Raw genomic sequence first — 24,413 nt, 5'->3', positions numbered from 1 at the left:
TGTCCAATCAGGGACACAGAGCTTTTCAAATCCATGGAAGAGAGTGAAATCTGGAGCTACAAAAATGTATGGTATGAGAAAAATAATTTGTTTTTAACCATAAACCACGCAAACACATTGCATTACACCAAATACACAAAATAACATTGTTTTTTAGCAATTAAATAGGTGCACTTTAAATAGTATTAGGTTGAAGTAATGCAGTTTGAATGTAAATGTAAAGATAAGAATTAAAGAAGAAAATTTAAAGGCACAGTGACCCTCAAAACATGACCTCTCATATTTACACTTTTCCAGCGTGCGAGAACAAAATCGGCTGCTGGCAAGATGAGAAGAAACTCCCATGTTTCTTATTTAATGGTCTGTTGCAAATACTGTAAAATCAAATCAGCCATTAAACTCCTGCGGGGGGGAAAGCCTTAAACTTGCTTTTCCTATCATGTCATAAAAGTTCAGGGTACGAGGGAATCAATCTAACGCTATCAGGCTGCGATTTAGCCGCCTTCCAAAGATCTCTGACAATCAGCTAAATATCTTAATGACTGCGGATTTCCCCATTATCATAACTGTCTAAGCCTCTCAGACAAAGATTTACACCCATTATCTAAATAATGCCCATAATTACTGTGTTCATTATATTCTCCCACACAAAGCAAGAGACACGGGCACCTCTGGATTACATACTTAATCTGAAGACGAAATGTCATTTTCCCACGCAGTTACACTTGTGCCAAATGTTTGGGCAGAAATGTGTAATCCGTACAAATGCACCAAAATTAGAGGAATGTCTGCAGGTATAAAACCACAGAAATCATAACCCTATGAAATATGTATGTTATTCGCATTTGTTGTAATAATGGATATACCTGGTGGGCTTTAAAATGATACATATTTAAACATCTGTCTAGCAAAAATAAAGGAAGTGTTAGATCTGTAAAAGAGTGAGCAAGTGGCAAAAGGTGAGAGAGCTAGAACGAGAGAAAATTACAATAAAATGTAATATATATTTGCACATCTATAGAGACATGCACTGCAATTTAGTTTACAGCTGACATGTTTCTTGATATTGAAATTAGTTTTTAAGGTAGCACATTTTATATTAGTCAAGTAGAAATGCGAAATTCGGTTTGTTATTGGTTCAGTGAAAATATTATATTTGGTTTTCTGCCCTTCTATCAATATCAGTAAATCATAAATTTGCCAAATCCTCGTTGTAGATGTTTCATGACAATCTGTCACACACAGATTGTGTTTTTTATGAAAACATTATTCAAATGACAAGATTAGCTGTTTCTCCAGAGTGTTTTATGTTTACAGCCATGTAAAACAGGTGGCGTCTGTATCGAGAGGTCTGATCTAATGAGATATGTGATACTATGTATCGCACCGGTCCTTTTGGTGCATGCGTATGTATGAGAGAGACACAGCAAGTGTGTTTGGGGTGGCGTTGACCCCAGTTTTGCTGCGCGCGGTGGGAGCTCTGATAGAGAGAGCTGAACTGCCCCTCTTTTATATGGAGCATAATAGGCATCCGCTCACAGCTGACCAACACTATCAAAGGGAGAAGAGGCATGAGGGATTACAGATTTAACAAGCCCTTTGTGCAGACTAATTACATGTGAATGAGGGTCTGTAGGAGCTCATCCACCCCTTATATCTACCACAGGTGAACCCACACACATTCAAAGTCAAACATCTAAACACAACATACACAAGTAAACAAATGTACAAGTACTGTGTAAAAAAAAGTACTTTTTACCATAAAAAAACGACAGCTGTGGTTACTAGAAAAGATCTGTTAAAATACACTGTAACATTTGCTGTAGTTATGCAGCTGTTTGCCAGTGTAGTTTTAAATGTGTTATTTACTAGCAACATTTTGTTCAAATTTAATTGAAAATTAAACATTTACAAATCTTTATCTTTATAGAATAAAACTATAAAATAACAGCCTCGTGCAAAGCATTCTGGGAACCAGAATCCTCATTAGCCTTTTTTTATTTTTTCTTCAAATGTGGGTTTCCATGCTTTGCATAAGGCTGTTATTTTATTGTTTTATTTTGTAAAGACAAAGATTTGTTAATATTTAATGTTCATTTAAATTTGATCAATCTGTTGCCAGTAAATAACATAAATTTGAATCTACAGTAAGTTACTGGCAAACAGCTGCAGTAATACTGTAATTTCTACAGATATTTTTAACAGTGGTTAGCTTGTAAACAACATAATACAATTACAAAGTTTTATGCATTATGGCAAAGTTTTGTATATTTTACAATTCTTAACCGTATACATATTTCATTAAAGAAGCTTTATGATAAAATAAACAGCTCTTATTTATTTATTTATTTATTTTGCTTTTTTGTAACTGGGGAACAATTTCACTTCTGTTTCACTTTACTCTGCCAGAAATATCACAAAAGAGACTTTCTAATAACTTTCATAAATTACATAAAACCCTTTTTTTACATTTAATAATAACATAACATTAATACATTAAATAAAATTATAAAATGAATTATACAAATATTTTGTATAAAAAATATTGCTTGCAACAGTTTGCATCAATTATTTTGAGTTAAGACAACTAATTCTGAAATTAATTCCGGCCAACAAACTATAAGAAGTTGGATGTACTTTAGAAAAATTGTGTTGAATACTCATAAAAATTAAGTTGTTTTAACTTTTTTTTGCATTTTAAATTTGATTCAATCTTGGCCACTGATTTACACAAAACAACTAAAATGATTCGAACTTTTTTAATTTAACAACACTTGTCAGGTTGCAGAAGACAACCAGTTTTAGCATTTTTATCAAAATGCCATCTGATTAAAACAGCAAGACTTAACTAAACTTGAGCAAATGCTCTATTCTTCAGCACAATGGTAACCTCTTAAAAATCAACAACATAACAGAAAATCTTTTAAGTACCAAAAGTACAGAACAATAATCATTAAAAGTCTTCTCATGTTTTCATCTTGATTAGAAATGCATAAAATAACATATTTCTACATTTACTCTCACTATCAAGTCCCATGCAAAGTATGCTGGGAACCTGAAGTTATCAAGCTAAATGCATTGAGTTACTACAACTTAAATAATGTTTTAAACAAACTAACACATAATTAATTTGAAGTTACACACAATATTAACTTGATGTAAGTATCAACACTGGACTAATCAATAAAAACGTTTGCAACTTTAAATCTTTTAAATCTTCGTGACTGTATAACGAATTCCTGTTTTCGTGTGATTATCACGTATTCTTACCATTGTCGCTTCGGTTTAGGGTTAGATTTACATAAAATGACATACCCAATCCCAAATCTAACCCTAACGCCAGGCGACATAAAAATAAATCAGAAAAATTAGTATAAACCAATACATAAAGTGACATTTTTATGCAAGCACAAAATCTAAACCGAAGTGACAATGGTTTGAAAATAGGAAAAAGCAGTTCAGTAACCAATACGTGATAATCACACGAAAACAGGAATTCGCTATATGGTCACGAGAAAACTCGGAAATTCGTGATAATATCACGAAAAAAGAATCAAAAATTTATGTGACTATATCACGAAACCTCGTGAGACAGGGTAGCCCCTAATTGTACATAGTGACCTGTTAAGTGTTTCGTCAAAGATTAAGATAACGTTTTACTCTAAAAAAAATAAAAGTGCTATAAGGTTCTAAACAGCGATGCCATAGAAAAACATTTTTGGTTTCCAAAAAGACCTTTTAATGAAAGAAATAGAACCATTTTGTAAAAGAATGACTTATTTTTTTAGCGTTTTACAGAACTTTTTCACAACAGAGAATGTTTTGTCCAATAGAAAGGTTTTATGGATGTGAAAGGTTCTTTAGGGAACCATTCAGAACCTTTAAGGAACCTTTATTTTTAGGAGTGCAATGCAAAGACCAAAGAGGTCGACATAATTGTTACTCAGAACCCAACTGAACCATGAGAAATGAAGTAGGCCACAGACTCTCTAATTACTGCTTATTTATTGCTTAGATTATTCCCCATTAATTCGTATTCTCTCAAACACAGATTGGTGTAACTATTGCATTGACATAACCGCTTAATAATACTGCAGAAGAAATAAACTGGGCCTGTTCGTCCCTTTAACGGGTCTAGCATCGTTTATGCGCTATTAAGACGTATAATTGAACAGCCATAGTTTGCATATTACTTTATTAAGCTAATGTGTTTTCTGCTTGGCGGTGCACGGCTACGTTAAAGCTTCTGAATCTTAAAATTACAACTCAATTAACATGAGCGCCTTTTTTGTTTCACCAGAACTCGAGCGCTCTTGGCAATCTATCCATTCATGCATTTTCACTTTTCTTGCTATCAACTCTAAATCATGCAAATATTATATCCTAAAGTCAAGGGCTTTTACGGGTTGCAGTCAGCAACAATGTGTTGCTGAATTACATGCAAAATCAATTACGCATTGTATTAAATTGCATCTTGGCCACTTTAGTATTTGCATTACATATTAAAATACACTTTAACATGAATCTTAAAATATTTGGTTTTACTTATTGAATAAAAATATAACTGATATAATTATCATACCTACATAATGATATTATAACAATTATAATATGTGTGAATTTTAAACCTAGGCTATATAACCAAATTATTGCAGAATGTATATAAAAACAGAAATGCATTTCAAGTGATGCAAAAAAATGTGCAAGGGTCGGCAAAAAGCGCATGTGGGTGCATGTTTACAAAACGTCTTTGCTGGGGTGGAGGTAAAGTCTGCATTCACCTCTCACTGCCCCTGCGGCCCTGTGATGCCCTGCATGCGCTTTTCAGGCTTTGAAATGGGCTTTATGCGCGCGGAGGGAGAGAGAGAGAAAAGACTCGAGCAGCTGTGACGTGGGCGGCGTTGTTTCATTCACCTCTCGCCATGGCAACGGACAGGGGCGCGAGAAATATTCCCCCCTCCTCGAGGCCAGTAAAAGACAGAGAAAGACTCCAAAATTCCCATCAGAACAGAGTTTTCAGAAACATTAGCAAGTAATCTATTAAATCTAGTAATCTATCAAATATAACGTAATATTGTTAAATATTAATGTTGGGCATGTAGTTTACCATTTAGTGTCTAAATGTTATAGTAATGTACAGATTAATATTTAAATACGGGTTAAAAAACTAAAATAAGACTTTATTGAACTCTGCTGCTCTTAACTTAGCACAGAATAACGCATTTAAAACATACCTTTACTCATCATATATGAAACACAATTTTCAAACGATCAAATTTTTTGCCATCTTTCCGTATGTGTATTTATTTATTAAATCTAGTTGATTTGTTTATATATTAATTCTAGTTTACAGAAAAAATATCGTACAATAAAGTATTGTTCTCTTTTAAGAAAAACAATATATTAAAATAACAAAGCAATACAAAAATAAAGGACAAAAACGTATGAAACAACCAGAATCTAATTTAATCCAGAAGAATTAATATAACAACCTTAAGATTCCCTGTATGATTTACATATAAAGCAATAAAAAAAATAAAAAATTAATAGCAAAATGAAAGTGTGATTTAAATGAAATGTTAAATTAAAGGCAGGCTGGGGTACCTTTGGAGCAAAGTGGCCCACTGCGCCCTGTCACTTCTGATACCCCTGTGAGTGTTTTCAGATGAGCGCAATGGGATGGGGAGTTCCGTGTTGAATCTACTGTGACCAATGAACGCGCCGCTGTCAGTGGCAACCGCATCTGTCAAGCTTTTCTGGCCAATAAACAGCAGCGCGAGGCGGATCTCAGGTGCGCGCCTCTGCATCCTCGCGGCTCTGGCGCGCCAGGGAGCCGCCTGTGGCACAGAGTGGATGTCAAACGCGCGCTCGCGAGCACTATGGCGACTGCGGCGTCCAACCACTACAGCATCCTCACGTCCAGTGCGTCCGTCGTCGCGCACTCGGAGCCCGGCAGCATGCAGCAGACGCCGCCGGCCTATAGGGACGCGCAGAGTCTTCTGCAGAGCGAGTACACCACTCTGCAGAGCAGCGGGAGCACGCTCAGCCACGCGCACCAGTGGTTGACGGCGGCTCTGTCTCACGGGGGAGAGGGATCGCCGTGGCCCGCCAGCCCGCTGGGCGAGCAGGACATTAAGCCCACCCTGCAGGGCGACGTGGACGAGTTGCGGCATTCGCCGAGTCTGACGCCCAGGCAAGCGCATCTGGTGCAGCCTAGCCAGATTCACGACGCGAGCGCCTGGCGGGCGACGACCACGGCTCATATGCCGAGCATGACCACGTCAAACGGGCAGAGCATGATTTACTCTCAGCCCGGCTACGGGGAGCCGGGCATGCACCATCACGCCCTCAGGGACGCGCATGAGGACCACCACAGCCCGCACCTCAGCGACCATGGCCACCCGCAGAGCCTTCATCAGGGACACCACGAGCACTCGGACGAGGACACGCCGACCTCGGACGACTTGGAGCAGTTTGCCAAGCAGTTCAAACAGCGCCGGATCAAGTTGGGTTTTACGCAGGCGGACGTGGGGTTGGCGTTGGGCACGCTCTACGGTAACGTGTTCTCCCAGACCACCATCTGCAGGTTCGAGGCGCTTCAGTTGAGCTTTAAGAACATGTGCAAACTCAAGCCTTTGCTTAACAAATGGCTGGAGGAGGCAGACTCCACCTCGGGAAGCCCGACCAGCCTGGATAAGATAGCCGCGCAGGGAAGGAAAAGGAAAAAGCGCACCTCCATCGAGGTGAGCGTCAAGGGGGCCTTGGAGAGCCATTTCCTCAAGTGTCCCAAACCCGGCGCTTCTGAAATCACCTCGCTGGCGGACAGCCTACAGCTGGAGAAAGAGGTGGTGCGGGTCTGGTTTTGTAATCGGAGGCAGAAAGAAAAGAGGATGACGCCGCAGAACGGACCCCTGCCCGGTAACGAAGATTCGTACGGGGAAACATCGCCTCACCACGGGGCTCAGACACCTGTTCCGTGAAAGAAGGGGCATCTGCGCACTCAGACGGCGACCTGAATCGATTGTCTCTTTGTCCTGGTCACAAGTCCGTTCACGGTGGACCGACTGTGGTGATGCGCACCTCAGAGGGAGCGCAGCGGGCATTGTTGCCCAAACAATACACGGGCGCGAGCGCGAGAAATGCGCTCCGGTAAACTAAGGCGTTACGCTGCGGGTGAACCTAAAGTGCGAACGTTTTTAGACGTAAATATTCTTCTTTTAAAAAAGGTTTTATTCGAAGTCCGAGGATCTGTGAAAGCATTTTATCACTTCCAACCGAAAGCTGTGAAAAGGCGTCAGGGGCGCAAATTCTCCAACGCCATCTTCCCCTCACGACCACAAAAGGTTAAATACTGATTTAATTTAGTGCAATGTCTGAAAAGTATTCTCTTCCAAATATGAATGGCAACATTTATTATTATTATTATTATTATAGTTGCATAAATACAGTTACAAAGATAAATGTAAATAGCATGAGACATTTTCTTAAAGGTAGTACATCCAATGTTGATTATAACAAAGGCTGCCAAGTGCTGCTGTGTGTTGTGCAACCCAAAACAACTCAATTTCATGCAGATCACGGATACACACTGCTGGTGCATAACAGAGCGTCCGTCCAATACGAGGCCTGAGGAAACATTAAAATCTCCTGTACTGCACTGCACCGTGCATCACAGCGAATTATTTGTAGAAATAAATGGACAGCAGGCCAGGTCTATACATTCAAACCATCCAATTGGGTTTATCCTTAAAATTAGATTATATAAATTAATTTGAAAAAGAAATGTTTGACCTAATAATTACGCATTTACGTTGCGTTTAGGATTTGCAAGCAGCTTTAAACTGAAAATGATTTTGTTAAAAATGAAAGGCTTTTCAGTTTCCACTTATTTAATTTTAGGGAAAATCTAAAAGGAGCTAAACACAGCATCTTTTATTTTACAGTAGGCCTACAGAAAAAAAACAATTGTCTAAAAACAGCTAATGCAGCAAATATTAAGATAATTTTAATAGAAATAACAACAAAAACAACAACAACATAATAATAATAATAATAATAATAATAAATGTATCAGCTACAGTGGCAAGTTTTCCTTTTTTCTGCTGTCTTCATCTCACTGGATCTTTATTATTATATTAACACATTGATTTTGTGTGTCAGCTAAACGTGTAAAAGCCTCAAAATGTTTGTAACTGTTTGATATTTTGGTTTAGCTATTTTAATAATCGTCTGGCTTTCCAAAACTTGCATTTGTTGGTGTCAACTGTCGCGCGCATTTTCTTTTACGGGAAATATAACACCAGCTGTGTTGCTATTATTTGATGACCTGCATCGAAAAAAAGGACACTGTGCGTAAATGTTTTTATTTTAATTTTTTATGGCTTTGTGAATACTTGTATATTTGTATATTTGTGCACCTAACCTGGTACTGCCAAAGCACAACCTGTCAGTGTGCCCTATTGAGACCCTTAATGTCTTTGGTTTTGACAGAAAATATTGCACAGTTTTTTAAAAGATTTTTGTCATTAAAGGAAAACATTTTTATATGAAGAAGTGCATCTCGTGAATCTCTGCCCCGTGCTTAATTATAGCGAGGAGAAAGATCCTGAAGATAAATTTCACAGATTATGTGACCATTAAGGCAAGTGGAAGATAATATTGCCTCAGATGACGTGAAATTGTACGTCCTTTGCAGCCCATTATAATTTCTAAGCCTCCTGTTCAGGCACAACCGTTTTACAAATTTATCCATAATGATGACATTAGAGGGTTCAAAAACGTACAGAAAGCAGATGGGTACAAACGGTGAATTTTTTGTGGATTTACATGGCGTTCTGGATCAAATAATAGATCTATTTGCAATAGTTCATCATTGTTAATCATTTAAATTTTACACAATAAATTTGTTAATATTTTAAATATTTTTAGGCTTTAAAATGCAGTCAAAAAATGTACATAATGTTAGTGTACCGTGTATTATTAACAGCTTTAACAAAATTAGTAATAATAATATTTTTATTAGTTTAAAATTAATACAATTATATAGAAATAATTTTAGACAGTTTAAAAAATACAGATTTGTATAAATTTGATAGATACATTTGTCTATCAAATCTGTCAAACATCATCCTCCACTCCGTTTAAAATAAATTATTTAATCTTTACTGAATCGTAGGACCCAAATTCTGATTAGATTTCTTTAATATATTTTTTGGTTCTTTGTGTATAATGATTTTTGCATCTCATGGCCTTGTAGATTTGTAATGCCAAGGAATATTCTCATCCGAAGCTGTAAATGTGTGTGTTTGGGTATCAGTGGCGCATGGGCAGTGTGCGCCATCTAGTGGTCATGCGCCACTCAATAAGCTGCAGAGGAGCAATGCCCTACACGCCATATCACAAAAGATAACGTTGTCTATTTAATACGGATTTCATTTTATGATACATAAGGCGTATGCTGCAGATTTAGGAAAAATGTTTCCAGTTAACAGCGGTATTTTTGTGCTATAGCATTGCTATTTATTCTAATGTACTTAAACCCATAGGTGTCATTTACACTGGGGACGCTGGGGACATGTCCCACCACTTTTTGAAATTGGCTGATTTTTGTCTTGTTTTCAGTACAAATATCTAAAAATTCTTAAATTAAGATGTATTTTCTTGATGAGCAAAATAACCTAAGAAAAAAAAATGTAGACAAAAAATATACAATTTAAGTGAATTTGTGAAAATGTGTTAAAACAAGCAAAAATATCTGCCAATGAGGTGAGAAAAAAATCTAAAAATACGATTTCTTTTTTCCTAAACACTTAATTTAATCAAACATTTCTCAACCCATTGGCATATAAGTTTTAAGCACAAATTCATTTAAATTGTATAGTTTTTGTCTAAAAACTAGACTTATTTTCTCACGTCATTTTGCTCATCAAGAAAATACATCTTGATTTAAGAATTTTTAGATATTTACTGAAAACAAGACAAAAATACTAAGCAAGAAAGTAATTAACGACTGGTTTTGTGGTCCAGGGTCACATATATTGCGTTGTGTGCTTATGGTGTGTTTTCTTTTACATATGTAATGAATTAACGCTATGCCCATTTTTGATGCGCTGTTATTCAATATTTTTCCCATCCTGCTGTAATGTTTTTTCATCTGATCTTTTTCATCTGTCCCCACCACTTTTCAACACAAACTGACGCCCCTGCTTAAACACAGAGCAAGCTTAAGTCACTGCACTAAATATTGTTTGATGTAAATAGTGTTTGAAAGAAAGTCTCACCTTTAAGGTTTTAGTATTGGAGCACATATATCTGGCTTTGATCAAGATTGCTTAAGATAAACTATATATCCATTTAAAAATACAGAGATTCTTCAGATCATGACTGAACCATGACATGGTGGAGTGTATTTCAACCTCTTAATTTAAGTAAATTAACATCACCTGCTAGAAATCAAATCCACAGACCACTGATAAGTTTAATTAACTTTACAATTTATATAGTTTTAATAAATTTCTATTTCTCTAATAAACCCATAAAATATATATTATGAAATTACTAAGATGTTATGTAATGCATTTATTAGAATAAGCTAATTTTATATGCATCTACATTTAAAACTGCCAATGTAAAAATGCAGGGTTGCATAATGGGTTTAATTTAACCTATATTTGGTCAAATATGTAAATTTTCCAGGTTAATTTAAACCAACCATTGGTTTTGTCCAGATTTTACCAAAGCTTAAACCTATTATGTTTTAGTGTTCGTATTATATTTTGGACGATGCATTTGATGTCCGTAATTACAAATCACAAACACAAACAGGAGTTAAATTATTACAGCTATATTTGATGAAATATACTTTTGTCAGACAAGTTTAGTTCCTTATGTTACAGGGATCATGTATACAAGTCCTCCCACAAGACTTGTTGTGTACGGCACATAATAAATCCATAAAGCCACCAGGTCATGATACACACAACATTGATTCTGGAATACAGCTCAACACACACATGTGACACAACAGACATGAGAGATCAGAGACATTTGGATCTTCCCCCATTTTTTGCGTTCCCGTTACATTTTTCATTATATGAGTGGGGTTCTTAGATTGTCATGAATAATAAAACTAGAAATGAAATCTAAGAAACCCTTGGAAATTTATTAGCAGTTGCATGTACTGAGGTACTCAGTTCTGGTGTTTTCCAAATTTCATTAAAAAACAAACAGCAAATCTTTGTAACCTAAAACTATGGATATTTACAAAAAATATACAACTTAAAAATAAATTATTTGTTGTACATAACATAAGAAGTGGTATATGAGGTCACAAACATATAGCAGATATACATAAAAATAATATCAAATAAAAAATAAATAAAAAAAATGTTTGCTTTTGGCATCAAACACAATTAATAAACAAACAAATAAATGACACAGTAAATGTGTGAAACTGTGTTTTCTGAGATGATGATAAAGGTTTGTTCAGCTAACTGCAATATTATTATTTATTTGAAGTTTCCATGTTGGCATTTGCATGGCACTTTTTATTAATAAATGACATGCAGACATTTTTAAAGCCACAGTCAAGCACCTTAGTGTAAAAATACATGATCAATCAATGAATCTGATGTTTGCCTAACAAGGTTTTTCCTACAAGGGTCCTTTGTGTTTCCATTTGAAGGGCATGAAAATATCGACACACATATTCAAAATAAATGTAAGGGCATTTCATATATCAGTAAATATGTGTGTACTGATTCCATCTCGCTACATAAGCAGCAGTCTCTGGTCTTGTATATGATTGGCTGTGTTTGAACCCCTATGAGATCACTCAACACAAAAACATCCTACAGATTTACTCGTGTGTGACGATGACTCGGTGACTCACTCATGCAGCACACACACACACACACACACACACACACACACACACACACACACACACACACACACACACACAGTATTCTGTTATGCACCTCCCTTCTGTGTCCTCTGCATTTTTATAAGCAAATTCATTGTATTCTGTCATAAGAATGCTGTGGTGGTGATGTAGTACACAAGGGGGCGCTTTTGCATAACACAATCTGTCAGAAACCAAGTGTCTGCTGTTCGACAAACACAAGCTATGTTTTGACCTACACATTCAACACACATAACAGCTGTTTACACATACAAAAGTCATGTATGATAAAGATTTCTGTGACGGGTCGAGCTGCATTAAGCAGGCAAAAATAACATTAAAATCTTCTGTTTTACATTGGTAAAAAATAATGCTGATATCTGTCCTCTCCTCCTAATGAAAAGTACTCCACATGAGACATAATGACATCAAACCTGGCATGATTTTGAGTATGGGCTTGAGTATATTTTATCTTTTTCCTCACATGCACACATCATATGGCTTCCAAAGGCTTAAAGGTGCAGTGTGTAAATTTTAGCGGCATCTAGTGATGAGATTGCGAATTGCAACCAACAGCTCAGTTCACTGCTTACCCTTCGCTTTTGAAACGCATAGAGAAGCTACGGTAGCCACCACAGGACAAACATGTCATCGTTGGAGACGACTTAGTAAAGAAGTTTGTCCGTTAAGGGCTTCTGTAGAAACATGGCGGCACAAAATGGCGGCTTCCATGTAAGGGGATCCTCGGTGTATGTAGATAAAAACGTCTCATTCTAAGGCAATAAACACATAATGGTTCATTTTAAAAGGTCTTTATACACCACTAATAATATAGTTTTGTATATTATTTTGCATTTCTGTCAAGAGATCCTTCTAAAAATTACACACTGCACCTTTAACACACACATCATACTGACAACATTGCTCATTTTGACACCTCCTGCTTACTGCTTTCATTTCACAAAATATTTCACTTTCTGTTCAACGGAAGAAGAAAGTCCGTTTAGGAATGACACGAAGATGAATAACAGACAATGGTTGAATTTTTAGGTGAACTTAAGACAATGAGCTGAGCATGCTGACAACAGTCCATAATGTTTTCCAGAATGATGTCAACATAGATTTGATAATGTCTCTTCGTTGCTAGTTTTTACTCGTTAAAATCACATCACTTCTCCCCGTCTTTCTAAACAACGTCTTTTCTCTTTGGAAATCTGCCTTAAATAAAACTTTACACACAGATATGCAGTCCAGATCAGTAAAGGCAAAAAGTGTTTTAGGAACCACACAATATCTATCTACATTTTATCAATCATACCCTAAAATCCTTCTTTTGCACTGACTACCCGTATTATAATAATAATCATAAATGTCAGAACGGACGCTCACATAATGGTGGTGATGTCATTGAGCACAATGATGATGTCACACTGCGGCAGGAGTGATTCAGTAGAAACGTCATTCACTCCTTTTCATTTCTTGATTTTTTTCTATTTGTGCATCCTTATGATTTGTATTCCCGGGTCTATTTCATAAAATTTCTTTCTCTCAGTAATTTTTCATAATACCTTCACTGTCCACATTATTGGTCAGAGTCTGGAGAAACCGCTGCTATTTCACCACGGTGACATCTTTATTTGACCACCCATTGCACTGCTAATGGGTTCGTGGGAGAATAAAAGGGCTGTGGCCATCAGGGGTGTGGTTAACCCTTCAGCTGCTCCATTTCCGACGCGTCAGTGTCCATGTCTGAATCAAACAGAGAGCGTCCGGTGTTGTCGCTGTCTGGAGTCTGTGTTTCGCGGTGCGAGGGACGGCTTTCCTGCTCCTGGAAGCTGTCGCTGTGTGAGTAGAGACCCAAATCCGGAAGCTGGGAAGGAGAAGCCGGTTCTTCGCTCAGCCCGTCGTAATAAAGGTCGTCGACGTCCACGAACCATTCCGGCCAGAATTTCCGGCGGATTCGTTCGCAGTACATGGCCAGATTGATGAACTCGCCTACAGAAGGGGAGAAAAGTCATTTAGGGTGCTTAAAAATAGAAATATAAAAATTGTTGATGTAAATATATTTACCTTTGATAAGCTGTTCCGGACGTGTTCCAGGAAGAGTCCACATGGCCTGAGCGAGATGACCAAACACGGCAGCATCTACTGTGGAAATCTCAGGGCCCATTAGATACTTTTTATTGCCTATAGCAGAAATAAATAGCAAAATAAATTCAAAGATTATAAACAAGTCCTAAATCTTCTGTCCTTAATCAATATTAAACATGTTTCACGCATAAAAAACGTGGTATTTTTTTCACAATTTACAATTTCACAATCTGTACACCGCTGCTTTCACTGTCCTCAAACAGGCTGATGTTTTTCTTGTTCTATGAAGTCCCTCTTTCAGAAATACGTATCGAGTTCTGATTGTGTAGTTTGTTTAGTGTGTTGTGATTCAACAGCAGCTTAGCTTAGCCAGAGCCGTTTGAGCTTAGCTGGCGACTGACATTGTCCTGTGGGCGGAGTTTAGTCAAAAAACGTTCTACTGATGTCAATAAACCAGGAAGTAGAGGACTGTAGTCCAAACCGGCCATTCGCTGAAGGCTTTGAAAGGGGAATTATGTTAAAGAAAATATATAGCCTGGCATTAAACCTTGAGTTAGGGCTGCAACAACGAATCGATTAAATGGATGACTGAAAGCGTTGGCAACAAATTTCATAATCAATTCGTTGTGTCGCGCGACACAGAGATTTTTGAGTATTAAAAAAGTTGAGTTTAACGTGGAGTGGAGTGAACACACTCGGTTTCTGTTCTCTGTTGTTTCCGGATATTTCATTCAAGTGCAAGTCCACCGCTGCCAGGGATTCCCCATGATCTTAAAGGCCAGGCTTTTGCATGCGCACTTTTCTAAAACAGCGCTTTAGTTAGGTATACAAACTAAAAGATGTAAAATGGACGGACATAGAATGCATTGCACGTTGCTTGCTTATTTTGTTTAAAAGCATGATCAATGCCAGTCTTTTCTGCCATGCACAAATAAAAGTGTCACTGAACTTTTGCGGTGTACTCAAACACACAAAACCAATTACTAAACTAAAAACACACACAAAAACAGATTATCCACAGGCACTGCAATAGTGCTTCTAATAACAGCTGGATAGCTGTCACACAAGTTTGCAATGCAGATCAAGATGCATTTACTAAACAAGAAAAATGGCATGAGAAATTTTGTCGTGTATTCTGAAAAAAAAACCCACCTCAAAATAAAGTGATTGTTTGCTCAAAACAAGCAAAATTATCTGCCAATGGGGTAATAAAAATAATCTTGTTTCTCATCTCATCTCATTAAGATTATTTTTCTTACCCCATTGGCAGATCATTTTGCTTCTGATTTGTATTGTTCTTTATTTTTTATAAATTATTTATTATTCTGGCAGCTCAGGTCCACTTTATTTAAAAAAAAGTCTATATATTTGGCAGATGTAAAGCATACATGTGTATTTTTTTGTTAAGTCCATTTTTATTTTATTTTATTATTATTACTTTAACAGCTCAGGGATGTTCAAGGAACAACATGTTTGTGCACTTTCTGAAGATTTCAGTTCTGTATAAGGGGTTGGAAAGGAATGCTTTTTATTATCCGATTAATCGAAAAATAATCGACAGATCAATCGATTATTAAAATAATCGTTAGTTGCAGCCCTATTTTGCAGGTATTATTTATGCTATCATAGCAACATTACACGCTAACTAAAGTTTGAAAAATGGCATCAGGAAAAACAGGACATTTAAAAATATCAATGTTATATTTTCACAAAATGTTCTTTACATTATGTACTGTAGGACGATTTTATGTATATATGACTCTAGCTGGGTTATCACAGACTGGTTCATATATTTAAATATAGTTAAGAAAATGCACACCACCATTAAATGTCATCCCTATGTTTGTTGTGTGTCTCCTTTAATGTCTTTAGAGATATTTTGCACATTTTATCATCCACCAAAAACAATAGCTTGGTGTCTATGATGTGAACAATCAGGCAACCTGTATAGACGGTTTCATTGGAAGCACGTGATACACGTCTGGATCCGAACCTTACTTCCGGTTTCGTTTTTTTTAATGGGGTGACTAGTTGCTAAACTGATCTCTTGAACAAATGCCTCGTCGAAAATAACAAATGTTTTGGTTTCCTAGGTAATCTATGTGTTGTTTTTTGCTTGTTATATAAATAAACTACGTTTAAAGAACTTTGTTGTTATTTATTCTTAGCGAAGTTTACCGGAAGCTACGTGCAGCCGCTTGTTTATGTTGTTACTGCTGAAACGGTCTATAGACTAAACCAGGGGTCTCAGGTGAGCTATCGTCCTGCAGATTTTAGCTCCAACCCCAATCAAACACATCTGAAGCTCCAAATCAAGGTGTTTAATAATTACAGACAGGTGTGTTGGAGCTAATGTCTGCAGGACGGTGGGTTGGAGACACCTGGAGTAATAGTTGTGCTTGGCTTAAGTTGCATTATGGTCTCGTAGCACTAGAGGGCAGCACAGATCCACTGCAGTATTATTTTGTAACCCTTGTTTACAAGCATGAAATATTAAAGGTGCCAAAGAATGCATTGCAATAATCTGTTAAATAAACACATTTTATTAAGTGCAAAAAAATATCCAGAAACAATTTTACATGTCCATTAACAACCCTAGGATTTCCCTTTATATTGAAAAGGGCTGTTATTACCTTATTTGAAAGGGTCATGAATAATAATGTTGAGCTCTGCTCTGATTGGCTGTTCACAGCATGACTCATGTCAGTCAGTAACTGGTAGCTCTTAAAGCAAACAGACCTCATATGTTTTGAGCCTGTATTAGACAAAGATACAGATTTTGAGGAATAATCAATTGTTTGGAGATTGGAAATGGATGTTTCTTAGTGGTACGTTTTTTTTTCCGGTATGTACCTACAAAACGTAACATACATATAGCATTAACTAGCATATAGTGCAAACTCAGCAGCAGTCACAACTTTGTTTTTATCATTGTTACAACACTGTAATGTCGTAATTTAATGTTGGAAGTACATCTCGACTGTAAGGTCACAGTCTGTGTTGTGCTGAGATTGGCCTGTTTTCCAGCAGTCTTTTGCATGCAGAGCTCTTATTCATCTACAGTTTTACATTCTATGGCACCTTTAAATCAAAGTAGTTTATTGTACTAAAACAGCATGAAAACGGCACCAACCGTTTTCAACAATGCTCACAAACACAACAAGGACATTCACAACCTACCAAGTAGTGTGGCAAGTGTGCGCATGTCTTTCTCCATCTGGGTGTAAACCTCCTCTTTAGAGAAACGTCCGATCCCGTGGCCGTACATCTCCTGTTTTACGATCCCACCGGTCACTTGACTCAAGATCCACTTCAGCAGGTCACTCAGCGGCCCGTTCGTCGCCAACATCTTCTGCGTCTCCTCCACATTGTCAACCCACTGACAGTACGCGATCGTCCTACATCAAACAGGCACACTTACAAACACATTCTAACAAAAAGTCTTCACATTTTCTGTTCTTCTGGAACCAAATGTTAACAGTTTTGTATATTTGGTTTATCGATCAATTGTGTTCCTCTAGCATAACTGGTCAAGCATTGAATTAGCAGCACAAAGGTTGTGGTTTGTTGACTGATACGAAAGCTTGACTTGTATGTACTATTTGTAAGTTGTATGTAAGTTGTTTTGGATAATTGTGTGAATGTAAATACCTACAAACAGTTTAAACTGAAGTTTTTGTGTTAATGCACAGAAAACCAGCTCTGTCTTACCAGTAAAAGTGTTCTTCCACCATTTTGGTAATGGCACGCGAGATGGCTTTCTCCTGAGGACTCAGGTTGGAGTTGAGATTCACGCCGAGCTTCTCCTCCAGGAAGTCAATGATGAAATCTGTTCCACACACCTGCTCCTGATTATAAGCGATCCATGGCATTTTCCCTTGAGGAGACAACTTCCCATCGAAATAGTTCTGCAGAAAAAAGCCAAAGATTATTATGATCAGATTCTCTTATCCTCGTTGTATTTCCAGAAAAAACTTTGCCCAGGTTGGATACCTGGTAGGGCAGGTCTGCCATCCGTAGATATGTTTCTATCTTGAGGCAGAAGGGGGAAAGGCTAGGGACTCCAGTGTTGGGTCGGGCAAATTGATGTAGAATGATGGCGTCTGTAGAGTCCAACTCCTGGTCCTTTCTACAGATCAGCAAATATGGATGATTATCAGAAACGAATGGAGAACATGCATTTATAAAGCCAAATTAAACAATTTAAATGATACATTTCCCACATGACAAAATACTGAGCTGTGGTAGATCATTGCGTTAACAGCAGGGGTTCGAACACCGGGAACACATACTGATAAAATGTATAAATTGTAATGCACTGTAAATCGCTTTGGATGAAAGTGTCTGCCAAATGCATAACTGTGATAACTTACTAAACATGCAATATGATAATGCGTTAAGTTTGTAAAATCAAATGAAATTATAATATTTAAAAGGGACAATAAGTAGGATTTAACCTCATCTAGTGGTGAAATTGTATTTTGCATTCAAACGAATAGTGCTCTCTAGCGCCTCGCTTTTCCAAATGCGTGTTGCAACTACGCTAGCCATTTTGTAATCATTGATCTCCTTGTCCGTTTTAGCTAGTTCACATGAACGCGTTGTGGAAATGCGTTGTTAGGCTAGTGCTTTATAGTTTATCAATACGGCGGAACGACATGGAAGCTTCCTTGGACTTACCCGTTCAATGTAAGTAAAGAGGGGAAATTTTAAGCTTACAAAGAAAAGTCAGATCACTGGCAGAGGTCATTTGACACCAACGAGGACATATTTATGAATAACGACATTTGATTAATTAAAACCCTACTTACTGTCCCTTTAAAAAAATGTATAACTGTATAACCAACATACGTTTCACATTTTTGCATATTTGAGATATTTCAGGAATTTTGCTAAATCTTCCTAGACACTACAGTGATTTTGAACCTTGGCATAATAAATAATAAAGTTAGTTAAATACGATTTATCAAGTCAATATAGTTAATACTGCAGAGTACTTTTGTATGCATTTACAAAGTGTGGTCATCACTAAATATTCTACAGTATATTACAATTTACCACAGTTTTTTTCAGTCGCTTTGGAGCATTTCTCGAATCTTTCTTAAAATTTGCTTAAAATATAACAAGAGTAAACAATTATAAATGTCACTATTTTTTTGAGTGAACTTTATGGCTACAGTTTTGATGATGATACAGTTTTGTAAATGATCATGGCTGCACTTTTTCAATTTCAACAGTATGAAGTTACTCATTTGTGTGTCACATGTTGATTTCACACATTGTGGTATTGAATAAATCATATTTTAAAGTACAAATACAAAATAACAAAACTAGAAAGGTTCACTGTATAATGTAAAAAAAAGAAATCTCAATTTAAAATTTTGTTTGCATTGTGATGTCCCAGGGGTGTCAGGCAGATTCTCATCCACATCACAACAGATATCTGTCCTTGCAATAAAGTAGGGTTGCAAAACGACTAATGGTGACTAATCGCAACTTTGCAGAATAAAAGTTTTTGTTTACATATATGTGTGTGTGTACTGTGTATATAAATACACTTAGATACAAGTTTATAATTAAGAAATATTTACGTGCGTATATACATTTTTATATTTATATATAATTTATATTATATATATATTTATAAATACTTGATATATAAATAGATTTTTTTTATTATACATGCATGTGTGTATTTATATATACATAATTATTATACACAGTACACACACATATATAATGCATAGAAAAACTTTTATTCTGCAAATGATTAGTCCCCATTAATGATTTTGCAGACCTACAATGTAGCAAATAATCACTCATGGGTGCGTTTGCCAAAAGAGACAAGTTTTGTCTTTACCAATAGATTTCAATGGTAACAATGACCATAGTTAGCTAACGATGCTTTTGGGAAACACACCCCAGAATGTCTTATTGTCACAGTCCTGCTTCCCTGTTTTCCCCATTATTTCCTCTTTAATTGTATATTAGACTTCAGTTCCCATCATCCTCCACTCTCCCTCACATGATCTTCATAAATCATGTCACCTGATCCCTATAAAAGACTGTCATATTCATTCATTGTTTGCCCGTTCTCGTTCATGCGTATTTGTGAATACATTGATTTAGTTGTGTTTATGTGGATTTATCAGCTCTCTTATTTAATAAAGTTTATGTTTGTTTTATATTCCTTGTTGTCGACCTCTTTGAATTACACACCCGTACCGTAACACTTGTACAATGAGCTAATACTTCACACATGCACTCACCTAAAGGATTATTAGGAACACCTGTTTAATTTTTCATTCATGTAATTATCTAATCAACCAATCACATGGCAGTTGCTTCAATGTATTTAGGGGTGTGGTCCTGGTCAAGACAATCTCCTGAACTCCAAACTGAATGTCAGAATGGGAAAGGAAAGTGATTTAAGCAATTTTGAGCTTGGCATGGTTGTTGGTGCCAGACGGGCTGGTCTGAGTATTTCACAATCTGCTCAGTTACTGGGATTTTCACTCACAGGGTTTACAAAGAATGGTGTGAAAAGGGAAAAACATACAGTATGGGGCAGTCCTGTGGGCGAAAATGCCTTGTTGATGCTAGAGGTCAGAGGAGAATAGGCCGACTGATTCAAGCTGATAGAAGAGCAACTTTGACTGAAATAACCACTCGTTACAACCGAGGTATGCAGCAAAGCATTTGTGAAGCCACAACACACACAACCTTGAGGCGGATGGGCTACAACAGCAGAAGACCCCACCAGGTACCACTCATCTACACTACAAATAGGAAAAAGAGGCTACAATTTGCACAAGCTCACCAAAATTGGACAGTTGAAGACTGGAAAAATGTTGCCTGGTCTGATGAGTCTCCATTTTTGTTGAGACATTCAGATGGTAGAGTCAGAATTTGGCATAAACAGAATGAGAACATGGATCCATCATGCCATGTTACCACTGTGCAGGCTGCTGGTGGTGGTGTAATGGTGTGGGGGATGTTTTCTTGGCCAGCTTTAGGCCCCTTAGTGCCAATTGGGCATCGTTTAAATGCCACGGCCTATCTGAGCATTGTTTCTGACCGTGTCCATCCCTTTATGACCACCATGTACCCATCCTCTGATGGCTACTTCCAGCAGGATAATGCACAATGTCAGAAAGCTCGAATCATTTCAAATTGTTTTCTTGAACATGACAATGAGTTCACTGTACTAAAATGGCCCCCACAGTCACCAGATCTCAACTCGATAGAGCATCTTTGGGATGTGGTGGAACGGGAGCTTCGTGCCCTGGATAGAGACAGAGCGCAGCGCATCATAACCTGAAAACCACGCATACCGGGGGGGAAAGCAATCCAACCATCTCCATTGACTTTGTATTGCGAGAAGCCGCCTCCCTGTCATCTCCGGCTCACAACAAAACACTGAACAATGCCCAAAAGCTGCCGCGCGACAACACGCACAGCCAACAAGCCAAAGAACCCAGAAATAAGTTTTTATAAGCTGTCGAGCCGTAAAACCCAGTCTTTAAGGAGAATAAAGTGGATCGCCGACTACGTTTCCCCCTACTGGACGCAGTTTTACTAATCGGAGTACTATGAAAAGTTGCCTGTTTCCATTTCTGTGTCTTTAAACGCTCGTTTTTTTGAAGTGGAAAGCTTATAAAAACGTATTTGTTTTTTTTGGGTTGTTAGATGTACACCTTGTCACACAGCAGCTTTTAGGTATTAATCTGTTTTTAAGTTTAATCTGTAAATAAATTTTTATAAGCTGTCGACCCCAAAAAGCAAGCGTTTAAAGACACAGAAATGGATACAGGCAACTTTTCATAGTAATACTATTAGTAGAACTGCGTCCACTAGGGGGAAACGTAGTCGGCGATCCACTTTATTCTCCTTAAAGACTGGGTTTTACGGCTCGACAGCTTATAAAAAGTTATTTCTGGGTTCTTTGGCTTGTTAGCTGTACATATTGTCACACAGCAGCTTTTAGGCATTATTCAGTTTTTTGTTATAAGCCAGAAATGACAAGGAGGCGGCTTCTCGCAATACAAAGTCAATGGAGACGGTTGGATCGCTTTCCCCCCCGGTGGGCGTGGTTTTCAAATTTGCATAACTGCGCTCTGTCTCTATGTGCTCCTCACAAATCTCCATCAACTGCAAGATGCTATCCTATCAATACGAGCCAACATTTCTATATAATGCTTTCAGCACCTTGTTGAATCAATGCCACATAGAATTAAGGCAGTTTTGAAGGCGAAAGGGGGTCAAACACAGTATTAGTGTGGTGTTCCTAATAATCCTTTAGGTGAGTGTATTTTCCCCTTCAGCAATTTATCAATTCAGTTCAATTTTACAAAAGCAGATTATGACAAAAAGGTCAACCATGACTTATGCGATAACCTAATATCTTATTGTTTTAAAGTGAAACATTATTCAACATAATGTATTTTGATGAAAAGTACTTACGCAATAATCAACTGCATGACTGTATGAAAGCATTTGCAATTCGTCCAAAACAATGAGAATTTATATGTTGTGCACAACTGACTTGATGACGTGGATGTTGAACAAAGTGTTTTGAAAAATAAATTTCTGATGTGAGAAATGCTTCAAAGCAACTGAGGAAAAACTGTACTGCATTTTTTCATATGGGCTGTTTCAAAATGTATCGGAAGCATATTAAAAACATTTAGGATCATCGTAAAATTAAAACGCTTTCTAGGTGCTCGTTGTCTTTTTTCAATTAATTTCTTTCTTGTAAAATTTAATAATGCTTAAACCTAAAAAGTACTCACATTTTATGATATTTCTGTAATCTAACCAATGGATATATAAATGGAGCTTTAAATTGCACGTGACGTGAGAGGTTTCCAGGGCCTTGTGTCTTTTAAGATGTTTTGCTGGGAGCTAACAATTGCCATTTCTGCACAGGTCAAAGATGAACCCAGGATTTAAACTCAGCATTAAACCCAGAATTATATTGGCAGATCACAATTTACACTCTCTCACGAGGGGTCAAAAAAGGTCATTGTGCCACAACAACACTATTAAACATGGAAGGCCTAAACGGTGTCCTTGAAATAGCACACATCATCAACATGTCAACATTTATAGTTTAGACCTTGTATCATGCACTTTCACTATTACATTAGCATCCTGATCCAAATCTCATTCAGTTGGCAGGTGTTCATGTATTCCTCCATCAACGTAAGTGATGGACCACAAATGGACCGCACTGTGTTTTCACTCATCCGAGACATTAATGTAGCTTAGATGGAAACGTCCATCAGCCGGCGGGTTACATGAGACTCCTTTATCTAACAGAGCCAAATGCTCCTCTATCCCAACCTGAAGGTGTCTGATTAAGTAATATGACACGACCACATAAACCGTCTATAAACAGTTTATAAATGACAATTAAGACATATGAAGTGGTCAGAAATTATCAAGATATTTTATAACTAGCATATTTAATGACATTTATAGAAAGATGGATGCTGTCTGTTGTGTACACAATGTAGCTGACATACAGCCTAACTGATCTACAAGCAATAATACAAGCTGATAGATAGATAGATAGATAGATAGATAGATAGATAGATAGATAGATAGATAGATAGATAGATAGATAGATAGATAGATAGATAGATAGATACTTTACAATTTAAATCAATATGTTGCATACCCATTATAATCTATGTATATATATTCTTTTGGGATAAATCATAAATACCTGATGACTAGTAGCTCGTGTAGTAAATATGCAGCGGCGGCGAGCAGCGCGCCCCCGGTGATGTAGAGCGTCTTCCTCCACCAGGTGTCGGACACAAACGCAGACATGATCCCTCCGTACTCCTGCAGCGGATAAGCGATGATGTACCCATACAACGACAGAGGCTCCTCGAACCCGCATAAGCTCAGAGAGAAGCTCTTGTTCCGGCCCAGCTCAAGCACGCACGAGCGGGTCCAAGCGAACCCGATGCGCCAGAACATCCTCTCTCTCCTCTGTCCGCCCTTCGGCCCGGTTTCGGTTCGACAGGGGAGGCTTCATCGGTGCCGCGGGGTGTAGGTGGGGGTGATGATGATGGTGGCCGAGGGTTTAAAGAAGAGGACGGCGGGCATGTCGCCTCAGACCCGCGGTTGGGTCGGCATCCTTCCGCAGCCGCTCACCGCCGCTGTTTACCGCACACAGCGGAGTGCGTGACGTCAGCGGGGGTTTGGATGCTGATGCTGCGGGGGGCGGTACTAGTAATTAGATTCCACACTCTTATTGGTCGCTTTTATCGTGTGTCGACTTTAGCGGCGCTGCGAAAACCTGACAAGCCTATGACATCAGGTATCGCGAGAGCGATTGGAAAGCGTTGCTTTCTCGCGGTAGTGTGATGTCATATTCAGATCACTGTGCGCAGCGCCACAAGGTCAA

The 24,413-nt window shown here is 37.7% G+C and overlaps 2 protein-coding genes across 2 annotated transcripts; one reads left to right on the top strand and one right to left on the bottom strand.

Moving 5' to 3' along the window:
* The first annotated feature begins 5,813 nt into the window (after positions 1-5,813).
* Positions 5,814-9,475, top strand: pou3f2a (POU class 3 homeobox 2a). The gene has a single exon (XM_055190277.2). It carries the CDS (start codon positions 5,880-5,882, stop codon positions 6,978-6,980), a length of 1,101 nt encoding a protein of 366 aa, XP_055046252.1. The 5' UTR covers positions 5,814-5,879; the 3' UTR covers positions 6,981-9,475.
* Positions 9,476-10,827: 1,352 nt separating this feature from the next.
* On the bottom strand, positions 10,828-24,290 carry faxca (failed axon connections homolog, metaxin like GST domain containing a). Its single transcript, XM_055190275.2, has 6 exons — positions 23,724-24,290; positions 17,987-18,122; positions 17,705-17,901; positions 17,174-17,391; positions 13,973-14,089; positions 10,828-13,897 (listed from the first exon to the last, which is right to left on the bottom strand). The coding sequence occupies exons 1-6, from the start codon at positions 23,981-23,983 to the stop codon at positions 13,608-13,610; spliced, it is 1,218 nt and encodes a 405-aa protein (XP_055046250.2). The 5' UTR covers positions 23,984-24,290; the 3' UTR covers positions 10,828-13,607.
* Between the last annotated feature and the right edge of the window lie 123 nt (positions 24,291-24,413).

This window comes from Misgurnus anguillicaudatus, chromosome 1, assembly GCF_027580225.2.
Source record: "Misgurnus anguillicaudatus chromosome 1, ASM2758022v2, whole genome shotgun sequence".
Taxonomy (NCBI): Eukaryota; Metazoa; Chordata; class Actinopteri; order Cypriniformes; family Cobitidae; genus Misgurnus; species Misgurnus anguillicaudatus.
The sequence above is the reverse complement of the archived record's forward strand: the minus strand, read 5'-3'. Positions and strand labels throughout refer to the sequence as shown.